General features: G+C 45.9%; 1 protein-coding gene across 6 annotated transcripts in view; it reads left to right on the forward strand.

The window, feature by feature from the left end:
• The window catches only part of RAI14 (retinoic acid induced 14), a 143,838-nt gene that overhangs the window by 72,742 nt on the left and 45,127 nt on the right, over positions 1–25,969 (forward strand). For 5 of the 6 annotated variants that reach the window (XM_024754661.1, XM_024754664.1, XM_024754662.1 and 2 more), the window contains exons 1-2: positions 18,075–18,139; positions 18,285–18,415. In XM_024754661.1, coding sequence (XP_024610429.1) covers positions 18,086–18,139; positions 18,285–18,415 — 185 coding nt within the window. In that variant the 5' untranslated portion in view covers positions 18,075–18,085. Of the gene's footprint in view, positions 1–18,074; positions 18,140–18,284; positions 18,416–25,969 lie in introns of those variants that run through there. The other variant, XM_024754663.1, reaches the window with a different exon arrangement.

Here is a 25,969-nt window from a genome sequence, read left to right on the forward strand (position 1 = left end):
TTATTAATTCTTTTATTTCTTAACTTTGCTCAGATTTCTACATCATATATTGCCTGGATCCTTTTTTCCTTTCCTTTGTATTGTCTTTTTTCTTTTCCTTTGAGTTAAACTTGTCTCTTACTTTAGCTCCAACTTTCCTAGATTCCTCCGTCTGCTGTTCACTGTTTCCAACACGTCTTAAATATGGCATCTTCACGTAGTCGTCTTTGATTCCAGATTGTTCTGTGGAGCAGTTTCTTAGACATATTTTTCTCCTGAATCTAGTTGAAAAAGCACATATTAGAAAACCTCTCTGGTTTCTTAAAGAGTAATTCTGTGTCACGGGAACGAATGTGCTCTGATTCCTCAAAGAAATTCGCCTCTTTTGGACTTGCTGGAGCTGTTCTTAGGACCTGTGCTGTGCCGGCAGCTAATATCTATAGAAGGACGGCTGTGCTCATCCAGAATTGAGGGAAGAGATGGGTTCTATCAGATAGGATAAGATTCCCGCTCAAATATTTCAATCCAAAAAACAAGTAGAAGGAGGTCTATGGTTGTCATTCTGTTCTTGGCCATTTCAGAAGCCTAGCAGCCTGAGGAGTGTGTGACTCTGAGGTGATTGTAGCAAGAAACTCTTGTCTGTGTTAGAGTTCAGTGTCGGGGGCAGCCTGGAATTCACTGGGGCAGCGCCCCTTTCTGGGCTAGCCACACATGCCTGCACTGTCGGCCTCCCATGTTTTTCAGCGTCCTGTTGTCATGTGGTGCACTTTGTGGTAACACGGAGGGGTCACCCTCCCCACCTCCCTTTATCCCTCTGAATTCGGCATCATGAATGGAGTTTGTTGGAGTCTCTTCCCGGCATCTTCCTGACAGGCAAGAGGGCAGCTGTCATCATTGGTCCGACTGGCCGTTCTTCAAACTTGTCCCATCTGACCCAAAACTATAAGAAATTCCCTGAAGTTTCTGGCTTGTAGCTGTCATCTCTCCATGGTTTCCTGGGCAGATACAAGTTTTCTCTTAATCTTATATTCTGCAGCTCATTTTAATGGGGCACTGATAAGTTGGTCAAGATATTTAAGACATTGTTGAATTTTCCCGAGGTCCCAACCACTTTAGTAGCTTAGCTGAGAGTTGCAGCTGGAGCTTCGGGACTTGTAGACAGTCTCGTATGTGCTGTAGCCATCAGTCAATCTGGGATTGGCCATGGGAGTGTATTGTGAACGTGGACATGAGCCAGTAATCCCAGAGGACGAGAACCACTGTTCAAAATAACAAAGGGCATTCCCTTAGGAGCGTGAATAATAACCATGTTAGCAAACGCATGCCGAACGCTTACTGTACGCCAGACCGCGTTCTAAATGTCTTGCAGATATTTGATTCGTTTAATTCTCACAGCTACTCTATGGTAGAAGCGACTCGTACTATCTCTTACTTTACAGCTGAGGCACACAGGAGTTAAGGAACTTGCCCAGGGCCACGGGGCTGGAACTGGGCTGTGACCCCAGGCTGTCTGGCTTCTGGGTCCATGCTCTAAAGCACTGTATTATACTGCGTTTCAGTAAGTGCCCATGAGATTGGGGATCTGATAGAGAGAAGAGTTTGGATTTGTTAGAATAGGTAGAAGGGAGTCCGTTGATGGCCAGGAGTCTAGGGAGGTGTCAAGATGAAAATGTCAAGATAATAACTTTTAAAGAGCTGCAGTGAAGAGGGAAGGCTACCTTAGGAGAATAGTGAGGGCTGGCTACTTCCTCAGTGATTTTAGTAGCAACACTATCTTTTAAAAAGCCCAGTGCTCTGCTGGAGTCTTTCACTCGGGCAAACATTCATTCACTTGATGAACATGTATTCATCACTGGCCACGTGTCAGCGCTGGTGCGAGGTGCCTGAGATACAGATGTGAAAGCCAGAGCCCCTGTCCTTGAACTTCACAGTCTGTGGGCCACCACTAGATGTACACCCAGCAACTTTCAGTAGAAATGGACTGTGAGTGACAATAAGTTGTGTGTAACGTGCCCTGGAAAATGGAGTTTCAGAATTTCAAAAGCATCTGCGTTGTCTATTTTTATTTCATTGTTTTACCAATAGACTCATTCATTTCCAGTGTGTATGTCCAAACTGCAGATTCCTGACATCTATATTAGATGAAGGTCAAAACCCATAGCCCAAGACCACACATCAGAGTTCCAGCATTGCTTGACTAGAATTTTCCCTCTTTTGGTGCCTTTTGTCTGTGTTTTTTTGGCACTCGGCATCTAGCTGAATCATAAAATTCGAAGACGAGACGTTTTTCTGGGAATCCCTTCTGGGCTCTAAAAGGATAATGAATGAGGCTTTACATATGGGAACTTTGATGAGTTTTCCAAAGTTCTTTGTATCTGTCAGTGTCCTTGGTTTTGGCTTGTCCGTCGCGCTTATTAGGAAATGTGCAGTTACGGGCTTCGGTCTTCTTGGGCTCTCCTCGGGGGCCCTTTGTCTTGGGGGACCGGGGAGACAGTGGTGCAGGAGGGCCATCTGTACACATGCTCATGGGAAGCCTCAGACAGATCAGACCGATGATAAACGTCATGGCCCCTCGTCTTGTGTTCTTAAAAACCGCTGCCCTCTGCCTTCAGACGTCAGGCAGAAATAATTTCTTGGAACAAGATTTTTCCCCTGTGGGTGGATATTGGAGTTTATTTTGGGTTGGCTATTATCGGAGTGTAGAAAAGCTATAACATCTATGCCCTTTCTTGAGAACTACAAGAATTTTGTTGTAAATAAGTCAGTGGTATCTCTTGCCTAAAATACATTGAAATATCCAGACTATTTAAAATTAACCTCTGATAACATTAGACAGTGCGCTTATGTGTGTGTAGTGTTTTGATTATTTAAGTCACCTTCTGGTTCTTGAGGCTTCCAAAGCCAGTTGCAGCATAGATAGAAATTTGGAGTGGTAGTGGTGAGGTGGGGCCCTGGAATGTTTCCTCCAAACTGGAGAAGGTTTATTTTAATGTATTGATTCATTAAAAAATATTCAGATAACTAACAGGGGCAGGGGGACTGTGGAAGAATACGAAATTTTCTGCCATCAAGTACAATCTGTTTGGGGAGTCAAATATTTTTAAATGTGCTGTTATCTTCCATTTTACAAATAAGAAAACTGAGGCATAGGGAGTTAAATGACTTCTCCAGGGTACACAGCTAGTAAGTGGTAGAGTCAGGGCTTGGATCCAGGAGCCCAGAATCCAAGCTCTTAGCCCTGCACCCTATCTTCTCTCTGTGAGACATGAAATGGGAAAACCATATACTTCAAAGGCTAGTGTAAAACTTCGTTAAAACAGAAGGCAGGGAGCAGCTTTATGCCTCCTCGGCAGAGAGAGATGGCAAGATAGAAATGAGAGAGGAGAAATTACTTGAGTAGTTTTCACATAGAAGGGGAAAGAATAAGTTGGATTCTGGAGCCCACGAGCTTGGCTCAAGTGGAGCGTTTGTGTAGGGCCATGGCGGGGGCCAGAGGGAGAGGTGGGCAGAGTGGAACTGAAGGTTTGAAACTGGATTAAGAGAAGCCTTCCATTGTATGTGTGTGTGGAGGGGCGCTAAAGAGTATTGGGTCTCTTGTTGGCCATAGACAGCCATGGGTGATTTTTGTATATGAAAGTGAGCCAGAGCAGAAGGCAAGAACATTTAACCCCCAGGGAAGTTGGCATGGGAAGAAGGAGGGCTGGGGTGGAGGTGGGTGGAGGGTGCGGGACCAGAGGTAGAAAGGCCAGTTAAGAGGCTGTTGAAACGTCCCAGGTAAACAGTGATCCGTGTCAGAACCTCTTCCCTGGTTCTCCAAGTATCTGTACCTGTCGGTGTGCCCAAAGAGGAGGGCCCCATCTGAAGTGTCTAGAGTGATGCCTGACAAAAGCATGTGTTTGTGGAACTGAACTGGATTAGTTAAAGGCATTGGCTGTAGGATGGAAAACAAGTCAACGCAAGCGAAACCAGAGAAGCAGTTGTCAACAGTTGTTGGTGAGTAACTGGCTGGGGAGGTGGAGGGAGAGAAGAGCCAGGGTCTTTGGCTTGACTGACAATATGATTCTAGTACCAATTACAGTAGGTGGGGTTTTCCACACACCTTCAAGCAATTCACTGACATCAGCTGGGTGTCGTACTCTTCAACCCGATTCTGACACTGTCTACCTGGAGACAACATCAGATTACACAGGTTAGGGACTCAGTCCCACAAGACTGCCCCCACTTTAGATGCCAATCGCAAGTCCAGGTCTTCACCTGTACCTTTGACTGTCCGGCTATAAATCAGAGGTTCCCAGAACTGCCTCTTTGGGTTTGATGAATTTACTAGAGCGGCTCATTGAACTCGAAGAAACATTCCATTTACTAGATCTCTGGTTTATTTATAGAAGGAGATGACTCAGAATCAGCCAGATGGAAGAGACGCACAGGGCGAGAGGTATGGGGAACAGGCACGGAGCTCCCATGCCCTCTCTGCACCTCCAGGTATTCACTAACCCGGAAGCTCTCTAAACCCTGTCCTTTGGGTTTTTATGGAGGCTTCCTTACCTAGGCATGACTGATGAAATCATTTGCCATTGGCAGCTGATTAAACTGCAGCCCCTCTCCCCTTCCCTGAGGCTAGGGGCGCAGAACTGAAAGTTCCAACCCTCTAATCACATGATTGTTTCTCCTGGCAACCAGCCCCCATCCTTAGTTGTGGTCCAAAAGTCACCTCATTAATATAACAAAAGACACTTTTTTTTTTTAGGAGCTCTGTGCTGGAAATGGGGACGGAGATCAGATATATATATATTTTTTTAATCACAATATCTCAGATGAACTTACCACTAACCAAGGCACGGGCATCAGGACAAGGGACCCGTCGGAAGGAGGGTGCAGTGAGTTTGGTTAAGGTCCTTTTCTCTCTGTGGGGCATCTCGGTTGCCTGTTGGGACTTATGCCACCTTTATGTGCGGAAAGGTAGGGAATGTTGAGATTCACCCTCTCGACTAGTTCAGCATTTTAACAGAGACAAATGCGGTTAATATCAGGCTAATGTGTCATCTTCATTGTTGCCCAGGGAAGAATAGTTCTGGCTCACAATAGAATCACGTAGAGAATTTTTAAAAGTTAACACTCATATTTTTTCCAAGAGACTTAGGTGATTCTGTTATGTAGCCATTTAACCATGCTTTTTGAAAGACATGGGGTATAAACAGGTACATTATTATTTTTTTAATCATAAAAAGTTTTTCCTTCTAAAAATTTTGAAAAACTTAGAGAAATCGATTTTTTAAAATTTGGCCGTTCCACCAGCCTTGAGATAGACGCTAGGTACAGCCACCTTACTGCAGGTTCCCCATTTCTGTGTCTGTACCCTGCTGGCTGTGAACAAACAGGAACTGAATCAGTGTCATCTGTGGGTCCCCCAGAAGGTTTCTGTTGACCCGCAGTCAGCGGGGATGGAGTCCTGTGTGGGCCATTTTGTGCTGGTTAAGCAACCCTCTTTCCATGGGTCACTGTCTTAGATTCCTAGGGCTACCACAGACTGGATGGCTTAAAACAGAAATTGATTCTCTTATAGTCCAGGAGGCCAGAAGTCCACAATCGAGGCCCAGGCAGGATTGGTTCCTTCTGGGGGTCCTGATGGAGAAAATGCCCCATGCCTGTCTCCTACCTTCTGCTGACTGCTGGTACTCCTTGGCTTGTAGACACATCACTTTAATCTCTGCCACCATCTTCACATGGCTTTCTTCCCCATGTCTCTGTCCTCACTTCTTATAAGGAAACCAATCATTGGATTTTGGGCCCATTTTTATCTCAAAATTCTATTTTCAATTAAGGTCACATTCTGAGGTTCTAGGTGGATATGAATGGGGGGCATTATTCGACTCACTGTAGTCACCTGTGACTTGCACATGGTTAGGGGACACTAAGTAGGGGGAGCTGCCTTGGTCTCCTACCCTAAACTTGGGGTTCTTAAATATTCTTAGTCCCCAAACAAGAAAACAAGGCCTTGGCAATGGAGATATCCTGGTTCTGGGTCGACATCTACCCCATTGAAGATCCCAGCTTTCACCTGCTGAACTGACTGGTTCCAGATGGAAGAGTATGGGGTGGGGTACCAGTGCAGGGAGTGGGCAGGGGGAGCAGGAAATACAGAGCAGAGAACGCTCATAGAATTTGTAACTTCAAGGAGTGTTTCCTCTTCTCGTGGATTTCTTTAGCTATCGTTTTGTCCCGCGGTCATCATTTAACATCTATAAAGGGCATGATGCCTGGGCGTGAGCAGGGCAAGGGATCCGCCCCCCACATCCTCTTCTCTGACCATTTAGGCACTTAAAGTGCACTCACGCATTTGGCTTAAGACCTTATGGATGAAATCATTTCGTCTGGATACTTCATGTGAAATCTATATTGTGCCCCTTGGGTAAAGAGCAAAGCTCAGGGGCTGTGGCTGCCTATTATGCTCAGATGCATGCCAGAAATACTTGGCACGTGGCGTGTGCTTGGATTATAGCCAGACATGTCCAGAGGTGTCCTGTCTGTGTGCAAGGAAAGCCTTGCTCAGGCCTTAAGATATTCATTGTTACACATGTATCTCCCTTTAAGTAATGAACATTCTTTGAGTAAATCAAGTCTCATTTACATATGATTCATAAATAAATATATATATGAGCTTACTACTCAAAGAGACCTTACTGTGAATATGCTTATAAATAACCATACTTTAAATGCTTTTGTATAACCGTGAAGTTCATGTATCATATTGAGTTTGCTTTAGTGGGGTTCCTGCTTTTAAAAAGGATTTAGAGCTTAGAGTTTCCAATCTTAGTACCACCAGACTGAGGTGTGTCCCTCTGCCTCACATGGCCCACCATCTGTGTTCTACCTGGTCTTCCCCAGTGCAGTGAACATACGTGAGGGGCAGGACTGTACAGTGGAAAAGGTACAAAGGTCTGGGGTTTCAATCCTGATCCTTTTACTTTCTGACCTTGTAACTTTGGCCAAGATACTTATATTTTTCTGATCTTCAGTTTCCTCATCAGTAAAATGAGGATAATAATAAGTACCTCACTGGATGGTATATTAATTTCCTAGAGCTGCCATAGTAAATACCATAAACCAATTGGCTTAAAACAACAGAAATCTGTTCTCTCACAGATCTGGAGGCTAGAAGCCCCAAATCAAGGCGTTGACAGGGCCATATTCCCTCCAAAGGCTCTAAGGAAGAATCCTTCCTTACCTCTTCTAGCTTCTGGTGGTTGCCAGCATTCCTTGGTTAATGGCAGCGTAACTCTAGTCTCTGCCTCTGTCATCACGTGGCCTTCTTTCTGTTTCCTCTATGTCTTCATCTCTCCTTGCAGGGACACCAGTCATTGGGCTTGGAGCCTACCCTAATCCAGAATGACCTGCTCTTAACTTGATTACATGTGCAAAAACCCTCTTTCAAAATAAGGTCACATTCTGGGGTTTGTGGGCGGGGGGACGTGACTTTTATAGTGATACTATTCAAGCCAGTACAGGTGCTTAGACTGAAATGAAGTCAATTCTTGAGGGCACCCGGAAGGGACTGGTACCTAGTAGAAACTCAAGTTAAGTCACAGGAAGCCATTTCTATATTAAGGCTTGTGCCATTTGCTCTGCAACCTCATCACTCCTTTCTCTGTTGACAATCACTCTTTTTGGTTATGCCGGGCCACCCTCATCTCGCTTTCTTCATCATCTTTTGGGGGCTCTTTGTCTAGGAATTTAGCTCCTACTTTTCCTTTCTGCTATCATCACGGGAATTCTAACCTTCGTCTAAATGACCCATCTGACCACCTACCTCTGCAGACCTTACCCTTCTCTGCCCTGATCCCATAGTCGTTTCAAATACCTGTTCCCTGGTACCTCCTGTCCTCTTGACCCTGGAATCTCTGCTTTATCTGTCTTCCCAGTCTCCAGGCATGGATCAAGCTACCCACGCCTTGCTCCCGTCCTACCTAATGCTTCTAGTGAAAAATCCCACACCACCACTAAGTGGTTTCTTTATGGAGTTATAATTCCTGCTCTCAGCTGGACCTTCAGGGCTGCTTGCAAACCCCTTTACTCATTCCAAGTGGGATTCCTTTCTCATTTCCCCCAGGAGCTACTGGGAACATTTCTCGAGCTCCTTAGCCCACCCCTGACCCTGCCTACTTTACCTCCTGTCTCCCCGAGAAAACAGAAGCTATAAAACACAAACTGACGTCCTCTCTACCACGGAGTCTCTGCTTGCCCTCCTCTTCCTGCTTTCTGTCTCTGAGCTGTAACATGAGTTAATTAGTCTCTCACTCACAGAGATCAGCCTTCTGCCTGGGCTGAATCCTCACTTCCTTCCCCCACTCCTTATGTTTTGCACTCCTCCTTTCTCCACTGACCCCCTTGCTTGCCTCAGTCTGTAAATACGCTTCAGTGTTGCTCATCCTAAAAAGTGTCTTCATTTTCTTTAAAGTGAGCTGCTTTACCTTTCTTCTCTTGAGAGAACCAAGAGTAGCTTTTCATGCTTCTTAACCTCTCGGTGCCTGTTTTCTCATCTGTCAAATGAACTCACGATGGTACCTGCTTCATAGGGTTTTTGTTAATATGAAATTGTATTTATATATTTATGGGGTTACATTTTTGTAATATTAATGTAATTACAATTATGTAATATTAAGTAGGAACTGTAGTACAGTTCCTAGAACTATGCGATTTTAGCTGCTTTTGGGTGTAATAGCATCCTCCCTGGGCTTCGGTAGCACTCAGTTCTCAACACTGGCTGAGCACTGACAGATGATGATGTAAGTAGTTATTGGGTGTGTTTCTGTCCTCAGAAGTACATGAACTTCTTCAGTGTCCACATTACTTCGTATCCATCTTTTTATCCCTAGGACTTGCCATGGTACTGTGTGTGCGTATATGTATGTGTGTGTGTATGTGTATATACACACATACTCCCCTGTTTGTTGTATGTATGTAAAATAAACAAATACTTGAGCCCAACTGAATTGGATGGAAACATTTTTCTCCCTGAAGGGTAAAGTTGGTTTGACCTATTCCCAGATTTATCTCTGTTCCCTTGAGACTGTTTTTACCTGATGTGACATGGTTTTAAGTATAGAATAATGTTTTAAGCTGGTTAGCATAGTCAAAGGAAGGAATTTGGTAGGATTATGGAGCCTTTACATGCATTTGTGGACTGAGACAAAGGCATCAATGGAGATTAATCAGTACTGGCTCCCGAGGTAGAAGGAAGGAGAACAAAGCTGTTGGAGGAACAGCTCTGAGTTGAGCCCCTACCATCTGGCAGGCGGTGGGCCAGGGGCCACGGCTTTATGATGAACAAGATAGATGCTGGCCATTGGCCGTGCCCTGGAGACCCCAGTCCAGTGAGAGGTTGACTGGCCGGTACTTGAGGAATACCGTGTAATTATAGCTGTGCCAAACGCCGTGGAAGAGGAGCACGGGAGAGCCTAGCCGGGGAAGTGACCGGTCCAGGTGACTAGCAGTGAGTAGGGCGGTTGTGTGAAGTGCGTCTGGCAGAGGGACTAGCCTGTTTCTGGGTGGAGGTGTAGATAATTATGTGTTAGGTCCGTGACGCAGCATTCAGCATTTATGTGGGATCACATAACACAGTCTGTTGAAGGGACGCTGGCAGGTTTCAGGGTGATTCACAGAGACACTGGAACCTGCATGTGTGAATAAACTGACATAAAAATGCGGGGAGAGGGAAACTCATTTTAGAGGAACTTACCTTTTGGTCTGAAGTAACTGACATTATATGAAGCTGCTGGGCTTGTTAAAGACAGGACAGTGGTCAGATTTTTAAGTCCTTGTCTATTGGTAATTTCCTGGGTGTTCCATGGATGCCGAAGAGGACAGTCTTGGAAGGCCTCGCGTGGATCAGCTCACTATTTACACTCCTTTCTAAATACATCTTGCAGTTTTCAATTGTTGTGTCTTCTTTCCATTAACCTAAATATTACTCATTGCAAGATCTAGTTCATCATCCAGTCAAAAAGCCTTCCCTTCCTGCCCAGCTGAAAGTCGTCCCTCCCTTTCATTGGACTGATTCCCCATTTCACTCCTTTTACCACTCTGAGTCTTGTATTGTTGGCATATTTCTCATGTTGCTATGTTTTGTCTCAACTATATAGAAAATTCAGTAAAGACTATGCCAATCATGTAAAAGGCACTGAGTTTGAATGAATGAAAGAACAAATACGTGAATGTTAACCTCTATAGAATTTCAGATGTTACTTTGTACCTAGTAGGTAGATATCTAATAAACGCTGGCTGGTGCAGTTAACAGGGGAAAGTATCATCTGGCCCCAAGCTTGCCAGTTTCTTGTCCTCTGTCTTAAAATAGGAGGTGTGTGTTCTTTTTTTTTTTTTTCCTGGATGGTGTGAATCTGAAACCTTCCCCGTGGTGAAAACACTGTCTACTTTGTCTAATGTTCATTTTAGCCGAACTGATTATTTTGGCAAAACAGTCTACTCTCCGTAAACTAGAGCGAGAAAGGCAGTCTTGCCAAAGATAATCTCTCAAATAGACTCCTCCGGATGGCCGCTCAACCTCTGTCCAGCAGGAGCTCCGTGAATTTTTGATCCTTAGGGTTTTTAGCATTTTTCCTAAAGGAAGTCAAAGAAACTTTCTCTTCCTGGATCGCTCTGTGCCTCTGGATTCTTTTGGTTGGGTTGGTGTATTCCAAAACTCAAACCTGCCCACTAGCCAGACGTCTGCGACCACTGAGTTTCCACTGGTTTTTCAGTTCCCAGTGATTAAACCAAGAGAAAAGAAGGTGATGCCACGTCTGGCCAAGGGCAGACGTCGCCAGTTGCCAAAGCCCCAGCGTTCATCGTGTGGTTGACAGGGTCTCTGCAACCCTTGCAGGAGGCAGGCAAGTCTTTCAAAAGGGCCAAACTTCAAGGAAAAGCTCTTAAGTAAGAGTGTCATTTGGAAATGATTTGACGAATAGGACACTTACCGACCAGCCATTGAAAATCCCATTTGTGATATATTAGCAGGAATGTTTGGAGCCCACATGGAAGGTAAGGTCTGCCTTTCCCACATGCTGCCCTTCACAGCTGACACATTACACATGTCTCCAGAGCGTAACATATGGCTTCCTGAACTTGCAAGTGGGGCCCAATGTGCTCTGTTGAAACAGTGTCTGTTTAAACAGTCTCCTGGAGAAGTGAGCCATAGTCACTAAAATAGTTAATTTCATGTCTGTGAGTGTTGTCTCTAGAGCCCTTTAAAATGTGATTCTTAAGAAGCATAGTAGAGAACTTGCAAATTTAAGGCGTTATCCGCCTCTGAAAGGGTAGTGGGCCATCCGTCCTAATTTGTACATTTTGGGAGACTCAGAGCATAAACCAGAAAGGGAACCGTGCAGATCATCTAATTTAAGCCTAACCATAATCACCATTTTTTTGGTGCCTAATGTGTGGCAGGCCCTTTATGTACATTCCATTTAATTCCCAGGCTAATGTGCAAGTAGGTAGGTTTCTCCCATTTTACAGATAAGGAACTAGAGACTTAAATGTGGATGACCTACTCCAGACCACCTAAATGCGAGGTGGTGGTGCTGGAACTTCAACTCGGCAGCACTTAAAATCTGAAGGCTCTTTCTTTCTCTATGCCAGGCATTCTTAATTTAGGCTTACAGATGGGCCTAGGGGTAGGGGTTTACGCTGCTGGAGAACGCTCTTTGAATAATCTTTTTTTTCTTACTTTTGGCCGAGGTGCAAGGCTTGCGGGATCGCGGTTTCCCGACCAGGGATCGAACCCGGGCCCCCTGCAGTAGAAGCACCCAGTTCTGACCACTGGACCACCAGGGAAATCCCCAGAGAACCCTCTTTTGTATGCAAACGTTTGTGTGTTTGTGCATTATTCTGAGAAAAGTCCATACGTTAATCAGCTTCTCCAGGGGATTTGTGAGGCCTCCGAAGAGCCACATTCTGGCAGCAGGCCGCCTTTATTTTAGAGACGAGGAGACAGCAAGTGAGAATGCAGACTGTCCAAAGGCACTTGGTCTGGTGATGATTTGACCAGAAAATGAACCACAAGACTTCTTTCTAAATTCTGTGCGTGTGCGTGTGTGTGTGAAATAAATCACGTATAGCGAAGAGTGCACAAAACAAGAACGTAGACTTTAACAAGCGAACATCTGTAGAGGCACCAACCAGGTCAGGAAATTGAGCCGGACTCTAGACTGCGCCCAGGTGTCCCTTCCAGACCAGATGCCACACACACACACCCCCAGCCAATATCCTTGTTCTTTTCTTTATGGTTTTATCATCTACATATGCATCCCTAAACAATATGGATCCATTTTCTCCGTTTTCATCTTTATATACGTGCAGTTGTACTGTTGTGTTCTTTTGTGTCTTGCTACTTTCACCAATATTGTTTTAAATATTCATCCGTGTTCTTGCATGCAGTTGTGTTCATTTTCACTGCTGTGTGATATTCCGTTGTTTGATTATATTGTAATTTATTCATCCGTGTTCTGTTATTGGATGTGTGATGGTTTGTCATTTTTGCCTATTATGAACAATGCTTTCATTGACATTTCATACATGTCTTATACACAGGTTGCACATGCAACTCCTAGAGAAAGCCTAATATTTATTAAGCTTTCGTAGGAAACAAAATACCTAGTTCCGTAAGGAAAAAGTGAAGAAGAATTCTCTTCTCCCATCCCTGTCCTTAATGACTCCTTGTGGGGGAAGAAAATTCTTTCAAGTAAATTCTCTGCTTAGCTTTAGGTTCCCATTGTCCCCAAACCTGCAATCCGAATCAGAGCAGTCATTGAACCTGGGTCAGTCCAGGGCCCTCTGCCCACCCTACTCCCCAGATCGCTGGGACCAGAATCTCTCCAGGATGGGACCTGGGAGTCTATATTTAACTAGTTCACATGCGGTTCCCCTGACTGGGGGACACTGGGTTCACTCTGATGGATTGATGGGGCGTGGATCCTTGGTTGGGAAGAGATTTGGAGAAAATGTACCTAGGATTAAAATCTCGGAAAAGTGGCCTTAGAAGAGTTAATGGAGTAGAAAAGCTGAGGGAGCTGGATTTGTTTAGCTTGTTTAAAAATAAAATCTGAAACATCATTAAACAGTTGTTTGCAAAAGGATGAAAGAGTTTCAGAAATGAAGAAAGAAATATTTGCCAAGTCAGAGGTTGAAGCTGATCAAGAGGAAGAAACTCCTACTAAAATCAGACACTGAGCATTTACTAGGCACCCCGGGGCTAAGGAATAAAGGCTGTTGTCAGTGCCTTGAGGGAGCTGGAGACCAGGAGACAAAACTAGCACCCGCTGAGCTGGCGCACAAAAGCCCTGACGCGATATTTCATCAAGTCTAGACTGTGGGCTTCAGTGGAGGTGAGTGGGCGGGCCCTCGGGGACTGACAGCGGCGAGAAGCCCAGAGAGGTCACCTGGAAAGGCTTAAAGAGCCTGCAGGGTCCATTGGGCTTTAGAAGGCAGCCTTTCCAGAGGCGGATGGGATGACTGCCTTCTGAAGCAGTGGCATCCATCGTTTTTTATTGTGATTCCCCAGTAAGAAATATATTTTATATCACCTCCCACTACACACTTAGAAGTTTCATAGAACGTTTAACCTTATTAAATATTATGCATCTGATGTTTAAAAATTTTTTTCTACTTTATTTTTGATGTTGGATTAATCCACTAAGAGGTTAAAAACACTGTTCTAAGGGAACCAGGAGCCCAGCGTGGAGGCAGAGCTGAGCCTGCCCTGTGGAGGGAGTGCCAGCAGGGGGAGGGGGTTTATTGATGTGCTGGTGGTCTCCGGAAGCCTTCCTTGATTCCAGAGTATGAGTGAATTACTTTGGAATGTTATGGCAAGATTTCACACTTCATCTATCCTGTGATCTACTTCTGACACTGTTACCCGAAAACCGGATCCACCTCTTGGTGGATGTCGAGCCAATAGACACAGCCAAGCCGAAGATCAGGAAGAGGAAGGATTCATTACTTGCAGCCAGTAAGGAGAACCCCGGGGATCTCTCCCAAAGCAGCATCTCCCCCAGAACAGCAAAGTGGGGGAAGTTTTATGCTAAGGATATATGCATATTCATGAGGGGGCTTGAGCAGAGGAGAATTCAGCATGGAACTGGGGCACAGGTCAACTAGTCCAAGCTTTAGTTGATTGAAGTCAGGAGGGTCAACCTCACCATTCCATCCTCCTCCTGGGTGGGGGCCTTAGTTCCTAAAGAACTCAGAGATATATTATTATGTCTGTCGCTTGAGGAGGAACTAGGACTCTGCTTTATCGCTGCACTATTGTTTGGCTGCCTTTTCTCTGTTTCCGAATTCCTTTGTTCCCTTGGGATCATTAATCACTGAGACCTGTTCAAGGGCAAGCATTATGGCCAGGCTTAGATCACAAAATGGCTTAGGCCAGAATGGCTTCTCTTATGTCAGGAGAGCCATTCCTGGTTCTCTTTCTCCGGGGACCCCCTAACCTGTCTGCTTACAGCCCCGGATGCGGGCCGGGGTGGAGGGTTCTGTCATACCAACACCCAGCTCTTCAACTTCCCTGACAAAGTGGGTGTCCAGCGATGCACTTCAGCTCTGACCCTAACGCCCTGGAGTTAGCGTCTGACCCCGCAGGTTAAGGTCTCAGTCCCACAAGAGTGCTCCCACTTCAGATGCCAGTTTCAGGTCCTGGGCCAACCATGCTTCTCACTGGCCAGCTATAAGGTCCAAGGGTCCCACAACCCCCCTCCTCAGGTTTTTTGTTTGTTTGTTTAAAATATTTATTTATTTCGTTGCACCTGGTCTTAGTTGTGGCAGGCAGGCAGGCTCGCTGGCTCCTTAGTTGAGGCATGCAGACTCTTTAGTTGCGGCATGTGGGATCTAGTTCCCGGACCGGGGATCGAACCTGGGGCCCCTGAATTGGGAGCGCAGAGTCTTAGCCATTGCACCACCAGGGAAGTCCCGCCCTTCTCAGGTTTGATGATTTGCTTGAACAGCTCACAGAACTCAGGTGGGCACTTCCCTTACTATTGTCAGTTTATTATAAAGGATACCATTCAGGAGCAGCCAAATGGAAGAAACGCATAGGGCAAGGTATGGGGTGTGTGTGCGCATGCGTGTGGGAGCTCAAGGCTTCCATGCCCTGTCCTGCGAAACCACCCTTCTGGCACCTTTGTAGCCGAGCGGGGACCCTGGACCCTCCCCGCGACAGACCCCTCTCCCGTATCCTCTGCTGTAGCTCCTCTCTGAAGTACTCAGATAATGGTATCTCCTACACATTGCCTGGGCTTTTCAGATGCTAAGAAACCACCACCAAATGGAAGAACTACTGGATGATCTTGAGCACATAGCCCCCCCAGACCTTCTGGTGCCTAAGCCTCCCATCGTCCAATCAGAGAATTGTGCCCGAGCTGATCACATACCCTGGGACGCCACCCCCCACCCCACCCCGCCTTTAAAAATGCTTTGCTGTCCGGGGTTTTGGGGGGCACGAGCCACCCTTTCTCCTTGCATGGCCCTGCAATAAACCTTTCTCTGCTCCAAACTCCCGACATTTTGGTTTGCTGGGCACACGAACTTGTGTCCGGTAACAGATCCACGTGTAACTAATTTTAGAGAGCCCCTGCAATCAGATTTTTCTCTGCCCGAGTTGAGGGCCTTAGCGGCACTGAGAAGGAAAATCCTTTCATGTGGCCTTTCTTTGCTTAGGTACTTTCAGTCAGTCCTCTGAGATTTAATATCCTTTTGATCTGCCCAATCCAGTTTTAATTTGGTCAGTTTAAATTAGGGAAGGATTTTAAAAGACAACACTAATAATGATGCTGCGTTTGGGATAATGTAGGTAGGAGTAACTGGTCCGAAATGTGCTTCAGTAAACTTTTTTCGTTTTGTCGTGGCTAGTAAAATGCAATGGGGGGAAATAAGCTGACCTGTTTCTTGGTGTTTGCTACGTTTTGTTGTTAAGTAAAGCTTGCTATTCCACTAACAAACGCTTGTGCCTTGGGCAGTATGTTTGTTTCTCCCCCTTCAATAGGAAGCCCGATTTGTAATTGAAGAGAAAACCTAATGTCTTCTTTGTGAGTAAATTGATTGTTGTAGGAGAATTGGGGATGATTTGGCCCAGACACACTCTTTCTTTGTTAAACAGTATTTAGAGAGCCTTCGTGTGAAGCTGTGCTGTTCTATATGGTAGCCCCTAGCTACTGGCACTTGAAGTTTAAAATTAAAATTAAAAATCCAGTTCCTCAGTCGCATTGGCCACATTTCCACGCCTCAACAGCCACGTGTGGCTAATTCGAGACTGGCGTTTGGGGCCGGATAATTCTTGGTTGGGGGAGGGAGCCATCCCATGCATTGTAGGGTGTTTAGCAGCAGCACCCCAGGCTCTACCTACTGGATGCCAGGAGCATTCTCTAGTCATGACAGTCGAAACTGTCTGTAGAGATTGCTAAATGTCCCTTGAGGGGCAGAGTCACCCCTGGTTGAGACTCACTGGCCGAGTGGCTACAGTTTTGGACAGTGCAGATATAGAACATTTCCATTATCACAGACAGTACTGTTCTCGAATAATTCCTAGCACTGTTTGGTGTGGGACATTTTATAGATTAAACCTTTTAAGCTTTAGAGGAATCACAGTGGTCATCCAGTTCAAAGCTTTGGGAAACTGAGGCAGAGGGCTGTTTTTTTTCCAGGTGACTTCAGATCCATAGCATGTAGGTGTCCATCTAAAGTTCTGGACTTCACGCAGCCTAGAGGACAGACTTGTGATTTTCATTCAAACCTACCTCATGCTTGCTGTGTGCTTGCACTCAGTGATGGCAAGAAGAAGGAGGACTTCCTCCTTCATGCGGGAAGGAGGGAGTCCTGAGAAATGGAAGACACCCCGCCCTGAGCCTCTCAGAGAAGCAAATTCCTGACTTGAACCCTGGGTTATACCTGTTGCACTCCTCCCCGGCCTGTGGCATAAAGCCCTGCCTCTAGGCTAGGGTGGGAGGGGTGCTGCGGACATCTGGTGGCCTCACCCTTGCTCTATGAGAGGGCACAGTCCTGTTGGGTTTCCCAGTTCCATGCGTACAGAGAGATGTGGACACACTTCTGGCCCGTGGAAGACTGCGGTCCTTTAAAAGAGTCCCTCTTGTTAGCTTTTAAATCTCCAGAGTCTCCTTGTGTCTTCCTGGAAGTGGTCCGTGGCAAAGCCTTTAATATGAATTACTTGGAGATTCTTATTTTTGGTGTCACAGGGAAGCAGCCAGCCCTAGAGACCTGTCTACAGAAAGCGTTGGGGAGGGAAGAAGTTTCTCTTTCAGGGTGGTGGTGTCCACAGCTGGAGAGGCCAGAAAGTAGGCTTAGCAAGGGCTGGGGTGGGGATGTGTCTGGAGGGCAGGCTGGGCCTGCAAAGTTTCCCAGGATCTCCTCCCCCTCGATGAACACCCCCCCCCATGCTTCACATACCTCCCATTGACTCTTCTTCCATCACCGAGTTTATTGTCTCCTCTGCTCTAAAATCTTCAATGGCTCACTGCTGCCTTTTCACGTTGGACAATTCTTAGTACTCAAGACTCTTTTTGCTCTTATATTATCTTCTTTCCCGTCTAAGAGTAGAAACTAGTTTTTGTGCAGCTGAAAGCTTTACTGTTACTGCGGTTTGCAGAATTGTTCTCTTGGGGCTGAGGGTCCGTGGTGGCGGACACTTTGCTCAGAGCTATTTGATGTGGAATAGTTTGCTCAGGAGGAAGTTTAGTTTCTGGTGATACTCTGTTGAGTCGGAGGCCTAGACCGCTACTTAAAAGCAGCATACAACTCAAAATTCCAAGTCCAGTAAACAGGCCAGAAGCAGCAACTACCAAAGCAGATGGAGGCTCGCATGTGTAAATCCTCAGGTAACCTTGGGCTGGTGGCTGGTTGGTCCTGTAACATCAGGAGCCCAGTGAGCTGCTGACCAGGTCCAAGGTCAGTGTTCTGCGGCGCCAGCTGTCAGGTTTAGCTAGAAATAAGCTAATGTGTAAACTGGCCTCTTGGTCTTTTTAAGTTGCTTCATCTTCCCCATTTCAGTTGAAAGAAGTTGCTTTTCTTTCAGAGTGTGGTGACTGGCCGCTCTTTCATCGAGTTGTGGATGTTTTCTTTTGGGAAACTGGTCTTTTTGGGTGTGTCCATGGTGAAGGGAAAGGTATTTTTAAAGTCGTGCATTTGGGGGCAGGTTCTGATCTGAGCGATGGGAGGCTTGGGGAGTGGGGAGGACCAAGGTCCCGCCGGCTGCATGGCCGCGGCCGCTATATTGCTCACTGGCTCTGTGTCTCCCTTTTGCTCCACAGACCAACGAGTGGAACAAGAATGATGACCGGCTGCTGCAGGCCGTGGAGAATGGAGATGCAGAGAAGGTGGCCTCGCTGCTGGGCAAGAAGGGGGCCAGCGCCACCAAACATGACAGCGAGGGCAAGACCGCGTAAGCTAAAGAGATTGGCTTCTGACGGCCGCCTCTGGGTTCTCAACCCGTTCTCTGGAATTCCCGGGGTCCCTGGGGGAACTTTGCCAGTGCATCTGTGGGGACTTTGTGAAATTACTGCCCCTACCGCACCCCGCATGTTAAAATGTATAAGAGGATATTTTAATCCAGTTCCTTTCTCTTCAAGGTCCAAATTACATATTTGGGCTTTACCTTGAATGGCCACATTTGCTCCCAGGTGTGACCGGAGATTTTGCCAGAGAAGGCATAGCACCAGGCTTGCAGTCAGTTAACTGATAGGTGGGAAAAGAGTTCTGCCCCAGATTAGAAACAGCGTAAAAGAGAAAGTAATTTTTTCATAACCCTCAAATCTTATTATTTATAGTATTATTTCTTATGAAACCCCTTCCTTCACATAGATCTGTAATTTTGTATGAATTTTGCTTTATGATTTGCCATATGTGGTACTTTTGTCCACCATAATTAAAACTATATATTTAAGTATTTGTGTGTGTGTGTGTGTGTGTGTGTTTGCTTGTTTGTTTGTTTGTTTGTTTGTATCCATCCTTACTCTGGTCGTACTGTAGAGAGATCTTTAGACTTCTAATCTGGACTCTATCACTTAGGAGTTGTGTAGTCCTTGAATTTCAATTTCTTCATTGTACAGTGGAGATGACAGTATTCAACTGCTAGGGCAGTTATAAGAATAAAACAAGATACTGACTTTGGTTGGGTGCCCCCAGGAGCAGGCTGTGAGGTGAGGATTTGAGTGTAAGTAGTTTTTATAGCCCGTGATCCCGGGAAGTGCACGGTAAGGGAATGAAGCCTCTATAGCATGTTATTGACACGGTACTGCTCGGGGCAACTGAGACTCATTCCCGCTAAGGACCTCTGGGAATCTGTTCAGATTTAGAGCAGGGTGTGGCCCACTGTCTTTTTAAATCAAGTTTTATTAGAATGCAGCCACACCCATTCATTCAGCATTGTCCGTGGCTGCTTCTGCACCACAAAGGCAGATTTGAGTGGTAAGACAAGGACTGTATGGCCCACAAAGCCTGACATATTAACTAGTTTGCTTACCCCAGGCTTAAAGTATGCCTCAGAGCTATCCCACCTGAGGGGTAAGGAGACTGGGGTATCTATTCCTGATCTCCTGTCCCTCCCAGGGTTGAGTGCCTCTCCTAGGGGCCGTAATGCTCGTGGCCAGAACACTTCCAAGACGTTGAGGTAGGGGCACCTACAGCCATAGACACCGTATGTAAAGAGCTGCACAGTGCCCAGCCCACAGTAGACACCTGATAAAGCCAGCTCCCTTCCTTTCTTGTCCTAGATGAGTGGTTCTCAATCCTGGCAGCCCCTGCATTAGACTCTCCTGGGATGCTTTTCAAACATGTTGATGCCATGCCCACCCCAGATGTTCTGAGTCATTTGGTCTAGGGAGAGGCCCAGGAATCAATATTTTTTTAAAGTATCCCATGTAGGTTCAACCAGAGAGAACCATTCTCTGGAAGCTAAACTAGATTGACTCTAGATTGAAGGGTAAGTATCAGGCACGACTGGCAAATGGTCAGGAGAAAATGGTCACATTTTAGCATACTTTGCCAGTTAACCCTCTTCCCAGCACCCAGTGGATCCCGTAGTGTAGACACCGACCCTGTTGTTTTGGGAGCCGCAAGAGAGCTCAAGGGGCTGAGCTTTGTGTAGAGACCAGGCTAGTTGGTACACAAAGAGAAGAGGGACGCGTTGTCACGCAAGTCGGAGTCTGGTCCTCTAGGAGCTGGGCTTGTCCTCCGTGCCCGTCACGCCAGGTTGAGCTCCACCTCACAGCCTCAGTTTGACTTCCTCCTTGGCCTGTCTCAGGTGTGAGGACAGGGCCATATCCCCGTGAGCTCTGACTCGTTAGGATGCCCAGTAGTAGGTGGGCTTTGGGTGTTGGCTAATATTTTGTTGCATCAGTTGCCTACTCGGCCTTACGTAAATTTAGTTATCTCTCTTGCACTCTAGATTGTAATTTCCTTGCTAGAAGGGACTGTGACCTTGTAGTTCATGGCTATAATTATATCATCTAGCCAGCAGCTTGGTTTGTAGTAGATAGTCAATAAATATTTGTTGGATGAGTCAGTTAACCTTTTCCTGTGATGCCACATTTGGAGTCCTTGCTCTCTGAGCTACAGTGGCAGAGGCCATACTCCTAAGCCCGTCCTGAGGCTTTTGGCTGTAGGCATGGTGCTTTCGCATTACCCTTTGTACCACTCTACAGCTTCCCTGGCTCCCGTCCTCCTCCCAGTCTGGCTCTGCAGGTGTCTGCATGAGATGAACTTTGTAGCCATCTGAGAGAAAGGGGAGGGAACTGTTCATGATAGTTTTGTCCAAGACAGTACTCACTAAAAGAAGATAAAAAAATTTAGCTCAGTGGTTTCGCCACAATTGTGATCACCTTGATCCATTTGTGTCTTTTGTTAATAAGACATTTATTATGTATAGAATAGATGGCCAGACTGTTATTTTCGATTCCCTCTCTTTTTTAATTGTAAAATATACACATCATAAAATTTACCATTTTAACCATTTTAGAGTATACAGTTCAGTGACATTAAATACCTTCATAATGTTGTACAACCATCATCATCTAGTTCCAGAAATTTTTCATCACCCCAGAAGGAAACCCATACGCATTAAACAGTGACAGTCCTCAACTTCCCCTCCCGCTCTCCCTGGCAACCATTAATTGGCTTTCTGTCTTTATGAATTTGCCTATTATGGATATTTCACGTAAATGGAATCATACTATACATACGGGGCCCTTTGTCTCTGGCTTCTTTCACTTAGCGTAATGTTTTCAAGTTTCATCCTTATTGTAGCATGAATCGGTAGTTTATTCTTTTTTTTCAACTGTAGAACTGCACACAGCAGTTATAAAAAATCACCACCTCCATTTGGAAGATGATAAAACTAAGGCCCACATGATACATCTCTCCCTGAATTAACCCTAGAACCAGTTCTCACATCTCTACCTTTGCACTTACAAGCCACCGTCTTTCCCTTCAGTGACACTTGGGTAGAAAACTAGAGGAACTCTATGGAAAAGGAAGAGAGGAGGTAATTAATTTTTCTGTGCAAGATTTCCATAAGTCATCATCTGCTAACGTTTAACTTTTCTACTTGGGCTATTCCTTTTGATGATTAAAGTTACTAACTGATAACTATGAGAATTTAATTTTCAAAGGCACCATGGAATTAAATCTATCTGGCTTCATATTTTCATTCACATCTAATGGCCCTAGTATTGAGAAGGAGGGGTGTGCTGCGGCGTTGGAAACCATCTCTCCTGTCCCTTTTGGACCTCGTCATTCTGCACAGCCAAGCGCTCTGTTGTGAGCCCCAAGCAGTGTTGTTCCCTTGGCTTCTCACCTTGGAAGTCTGCACTTTGGGATTTGGGTTAGTCTAATCTGTGCGTTCCTGCCCGAGTGTACACGTGTCTCCCTCAAGCTGCGGAGACTTTGCAGTTCGTGCTCCTGTTCTTTCGCACGGGCATTTGGTTTGGTAGCAGGTGAATTGGGAACCTCCTAGGAGCAGTTCTAAATTCACGGCGGGCCAATGCAGTGTGTCCCTCCTGCCAGAGGTCTTGGCTTCACCAGCCCCGCGGAGCTCGCAGGGCCAGCATTTGTCGGTGGACGCGTATGGAATGTATTGCATTTATCTCCGAAGGGTGAGACTAAATCACACACCTAAAGTTAGGTCCTTGGCAGGACTTGGCCTCATTCTCTGCCCGCTCATTAGGGTTTACCCTTTGATTTATATACACCTCCATATCAAAATTAATTTGGAGGCCTATTTTCTAGGTAGCTTTTGTGATAACCCGTTTTGTCATCTTGCTTAGTGATACACCACGTTTTCCTGTTGCCTGACAGCCTAGAGTCCTGATTTTGGCTTTCAAGGGCCTCCCAGTGGCCCTGCCCTTACTTAGCTAACTGTTTTCTCACACATTCCTTCTGCTGGAGGTGGCGCTGTCTGCTTCCTGCCCTCCCCTCCTATAAGACCATCCAGGTGTTTGTCCCAGGTTTTCTGGTCCAGAATGCCTTCCTCCCTGATATTCTCAGTCCTTTTTTTTTTTTTTTTTTGATTCTTCTTCTCTTTGAAATACTAGAATCTTGCTTTAGAACTTGATGTTGTTACAACAATAGAAAAGTCTCTACAGCTTAAATAAGAGCTGTGTTTTCTGAACGACTTGAATCCCTTACAACAGGGGTCCCCAACCGAGGACCCCCGGGCCGGGGACCAGTAGCGCTCCGTGGGCCTGTCGGGAACCGGCCGCACAGCAGGTGAGGCTTCATCTGCCGCTCCCGGTCGCTCGCGTTACCCCCTGACCATCCCCACACCCTGTCCTGTGGAAAAATTGGCTTCCATGAGACCGGTCCCTGCTGCCAAAAAGGTTGGGGACCGCTTCCTCACAACACAGAAGGTCCCTGAGGACAAGGATCGTATGATTTTAGTGTTTGTGTTGGTCTCTCCCACTGTTCCAGGCATAGAAGAGGCATTTGGCTGGTGTTTGTGGATGTGAACTTTTCAGCATGGTTCTAATGGAGAAAACACTCTCTTTCTGCTGATACTGTCTCACGGGTAAAGTTATTAGGGGTGAGGTAACTTGGGGGTTCGAGAGGCAAAAAGCTATCCTGGTGAATGTCACAACTTGACACTTGTCTCTCTCAGCTTCCAGTGAACTTTCAGTAGGGAAATACTCAGCCTTCATTACCTAGAGAACCAGACGACCCAGAAAGTCCCAAGAATGAGGCAGCCATCTCGGCAGACATTCTCCAGAAGCCTCCATAACCCAAGGTCAATAACCAGATGGGTGGTTTGGTAATTCTTCAGACTTTTCAGTTCTTGCTGGAATATTTCCTTTAGGGAGAGATAAGAAACCTTGTCTGAAAATTTTCTCCCTCTAAAACCGATCAAAGAGGGGTTAAAAAAAAAAAAAGTGAAAGCAGTCGAATGACTGGAATTCACTTTGCGAAGAGTAAAAGCAGGGTGGTGTCTGGGGTCAGAAGAGAACCAAATAGAGCAGGGCAGAGAGCCACGGCTGCAGGCTGTGTTTGTGGAGTCAGGCTTGGCTTCCTGCGACCCCTCCATTCTCTTTCCACCGTGGAGGTGAGGAAGGGGGAGGATGCCATTGCCCTAAAACCTCTCACCATAGAGCAGTCTAATTGTTTCAGGATGGTTTCCCCTACATTTGGATGTGCATTTCATTAAAGTTATGTGTGTTTGTTTTAGGAACAACCAGACTAAATAAAATCACTGCTGGGACTGTAGTATTTGAAGAAATACCACCCAGCCATGTGTGTATATATATATATATATATATAATGTATATATATTGTCTGTATCCATAGCCCGCGTTTCAGAAACCTGATCTTTTTGGCTTTGAAAACAAGAACTTGTGCTAGTATTTTTAGATGACTCTGTGGAACTTACATGTAAAATAGGGGAGGTCGTCCTTGAATTCTGCAAGTCAGGACAAGAAGGGGCTCCTCTGGTGGGTGGCTTGTTGTACTTTTGACTCTTCCTGTTTTCGCAGAATAGGGATGGATACAGGCTTTCCTCAGTTCAGTCTTGGAAATCAAGTCGTACCACCTGGTCACCTTCCTCCAGTTCTTCCCACACAGCTGCCAAATTCATTTACCTAAAACTGCTGTATATTTTATGTCATTGCAGCCTCCTTCCCAGCAAAGTGACCTTCCAGGCAAAACCACCCTGTGTCTTATCTAAATCTTGTTAATGTTTGGCAGAGGGATGAACTGAACGCTATAATTTCTATACAGCATATCTGCTCTGCTTTTGGTCAGGTAGATTTTCGAAGGTGACATAACGTCTGTCGCTGTCTTGCAAATGTGCCCAGATATTTGCTTCTAGTTGGGAGGTACTAAAATGTGCCAAACTCTGTTGTCTAAAATGCTCCAAACTCTATCGTAAGCACGTACAAAAGAAGGAGAAAATGTGCTCCTTGCCTACAAGGTGCATAGCATCTAGCCGAGAAGACAAGACCAGTGGATGTACTGGAGAATAATTAAGTGCTGAATCATAAAATACTAACTTGTAAGGGGTTCAAGATGGGAAGAGGTGGTTAGGGGACAGTGTGGGTGCTGGTAACAGCGTGGTGGAGATACCTATGTAATTGGTGTGGGGTGCAGTCCTGGCGTGGGGTTGTTTAAAGCACCCAGGATACTTGAATGGTCAGTCCAAACTGAGAACCACAGCTCTGGACACTCTGCAGTGAGACCCCAGGCTTCTTAGCCCAAGGCTTCTCAACAGGTTTTCCCCATGATAGCTTACAGGTAGACTGAGGGAGGCCCACGGAGCCCAGGTGGAATTTTTCCTAGCACACACACACACATATATGTATATATAACTCTTGTGTACAGAATAAAATTAAAACGAAAGGTCAATTTTGGCATAACGTAAATTATGTTAAACTAATTCACAAGGGTTTTAAAGGGGAAAATGGTGTAGGTTAAAGCTGAACAGATCATGTTGCAAAATTGTGCTTTGGAAGGAACACTTGTAACCAGGGAAGTGGTGCAAATTGATGAGAATAGATTTGGGGATTAAGAACTGCACTGATTAAAATATTGGAGGGATCACAGGATTTTTCATTTTAAAACTGTTTGCAAAGCAGGATTAAGTATATTGAGAAGGAAGGATTTTAAACACTCAGTTGGCTCACTGTTGCCCGGGGTTGCAGCAATCTGGCTCTTCCATGCCCTCCGCCGGCCCGGACCTGCCCCCGCATGCGGAGGTCAGGAGAGCCTGGGAAACCCCAGCCGACTGTGTTAGAGGGCGGAGCAGGGGCGGGTGGCCGGGAGCACAGGCAGGCAGTGACCTCCACTCAGCCTAACCCCGCGAGAGGAGGGGGCACCTGGGGCCGGAGGTTCTCAGGCTGGCAGTCACCAGACAGTTCAAGGGTGGAGGCGCATGAAATCACTCGACACGTGCCTGTCCTTTAGAAATACTCCTGCTTCCCTGAAATACACGCCTTCCAAAACGCTGCCACCGCCGCCCCACCAGGCTGCTGGGTCGTTCGAGGTCCAGTTTTCCGTCTCTTTCATGAAGCCTTTTCTAAATTCCTAAGGGGGTGAGCTCGATCTCAACCACTGCCTCTCTTAAAACACCTAGGATTTGATGAGTCTCGGTTACCTCTGTACTTAATCTTATCCCTGTTATTAGACTATCGGTGTTAGAGCCCAATCTTATCCAGTTAATAAGAAAGGAATTGTTATTAATCGTGTCAATATTGGGTGCCCAACACTGGGCTAGGGGCTTTCATATGTGTCAATCATTCAACAGATCGTTGATTCTCTCACCCATTTTAAAGACCATGTCAGTTTCCCTCAGGTATTTCTTAGCTGATGCTCTCAATTACCCTGGAGTAATTTGTGAAGAGGAAAGTGTGGGTCAGAAAGGTTTGGAAATTGGTACAAATCACCCATTCTGGGTGGTGGAGTCTGGGGGTCTATTCTGAGCACAAGAGGCGAATCATTTGCCCTAAAGAGATTTCAT

Source organism: Neophocaena asiaeorientalis, unplaced genomic scaffold, assembly GCF_003031525.2.
Source record: "Neophocaena asiaeorientalis asiaeorientalis breed wild unplaced genomic scaffold, Neophocaena_asiaeorientalis_V1.1 scaffold229, whole genome shotgun sequence".
In the NCBI taxonomy this organism is placed as follows: Eukaryota; Metazoa; Chordata; class Mammalia; order Artiodactyla; family Phocoenidae; genus Neophocaena; species Neophocaena asiaeorientalis.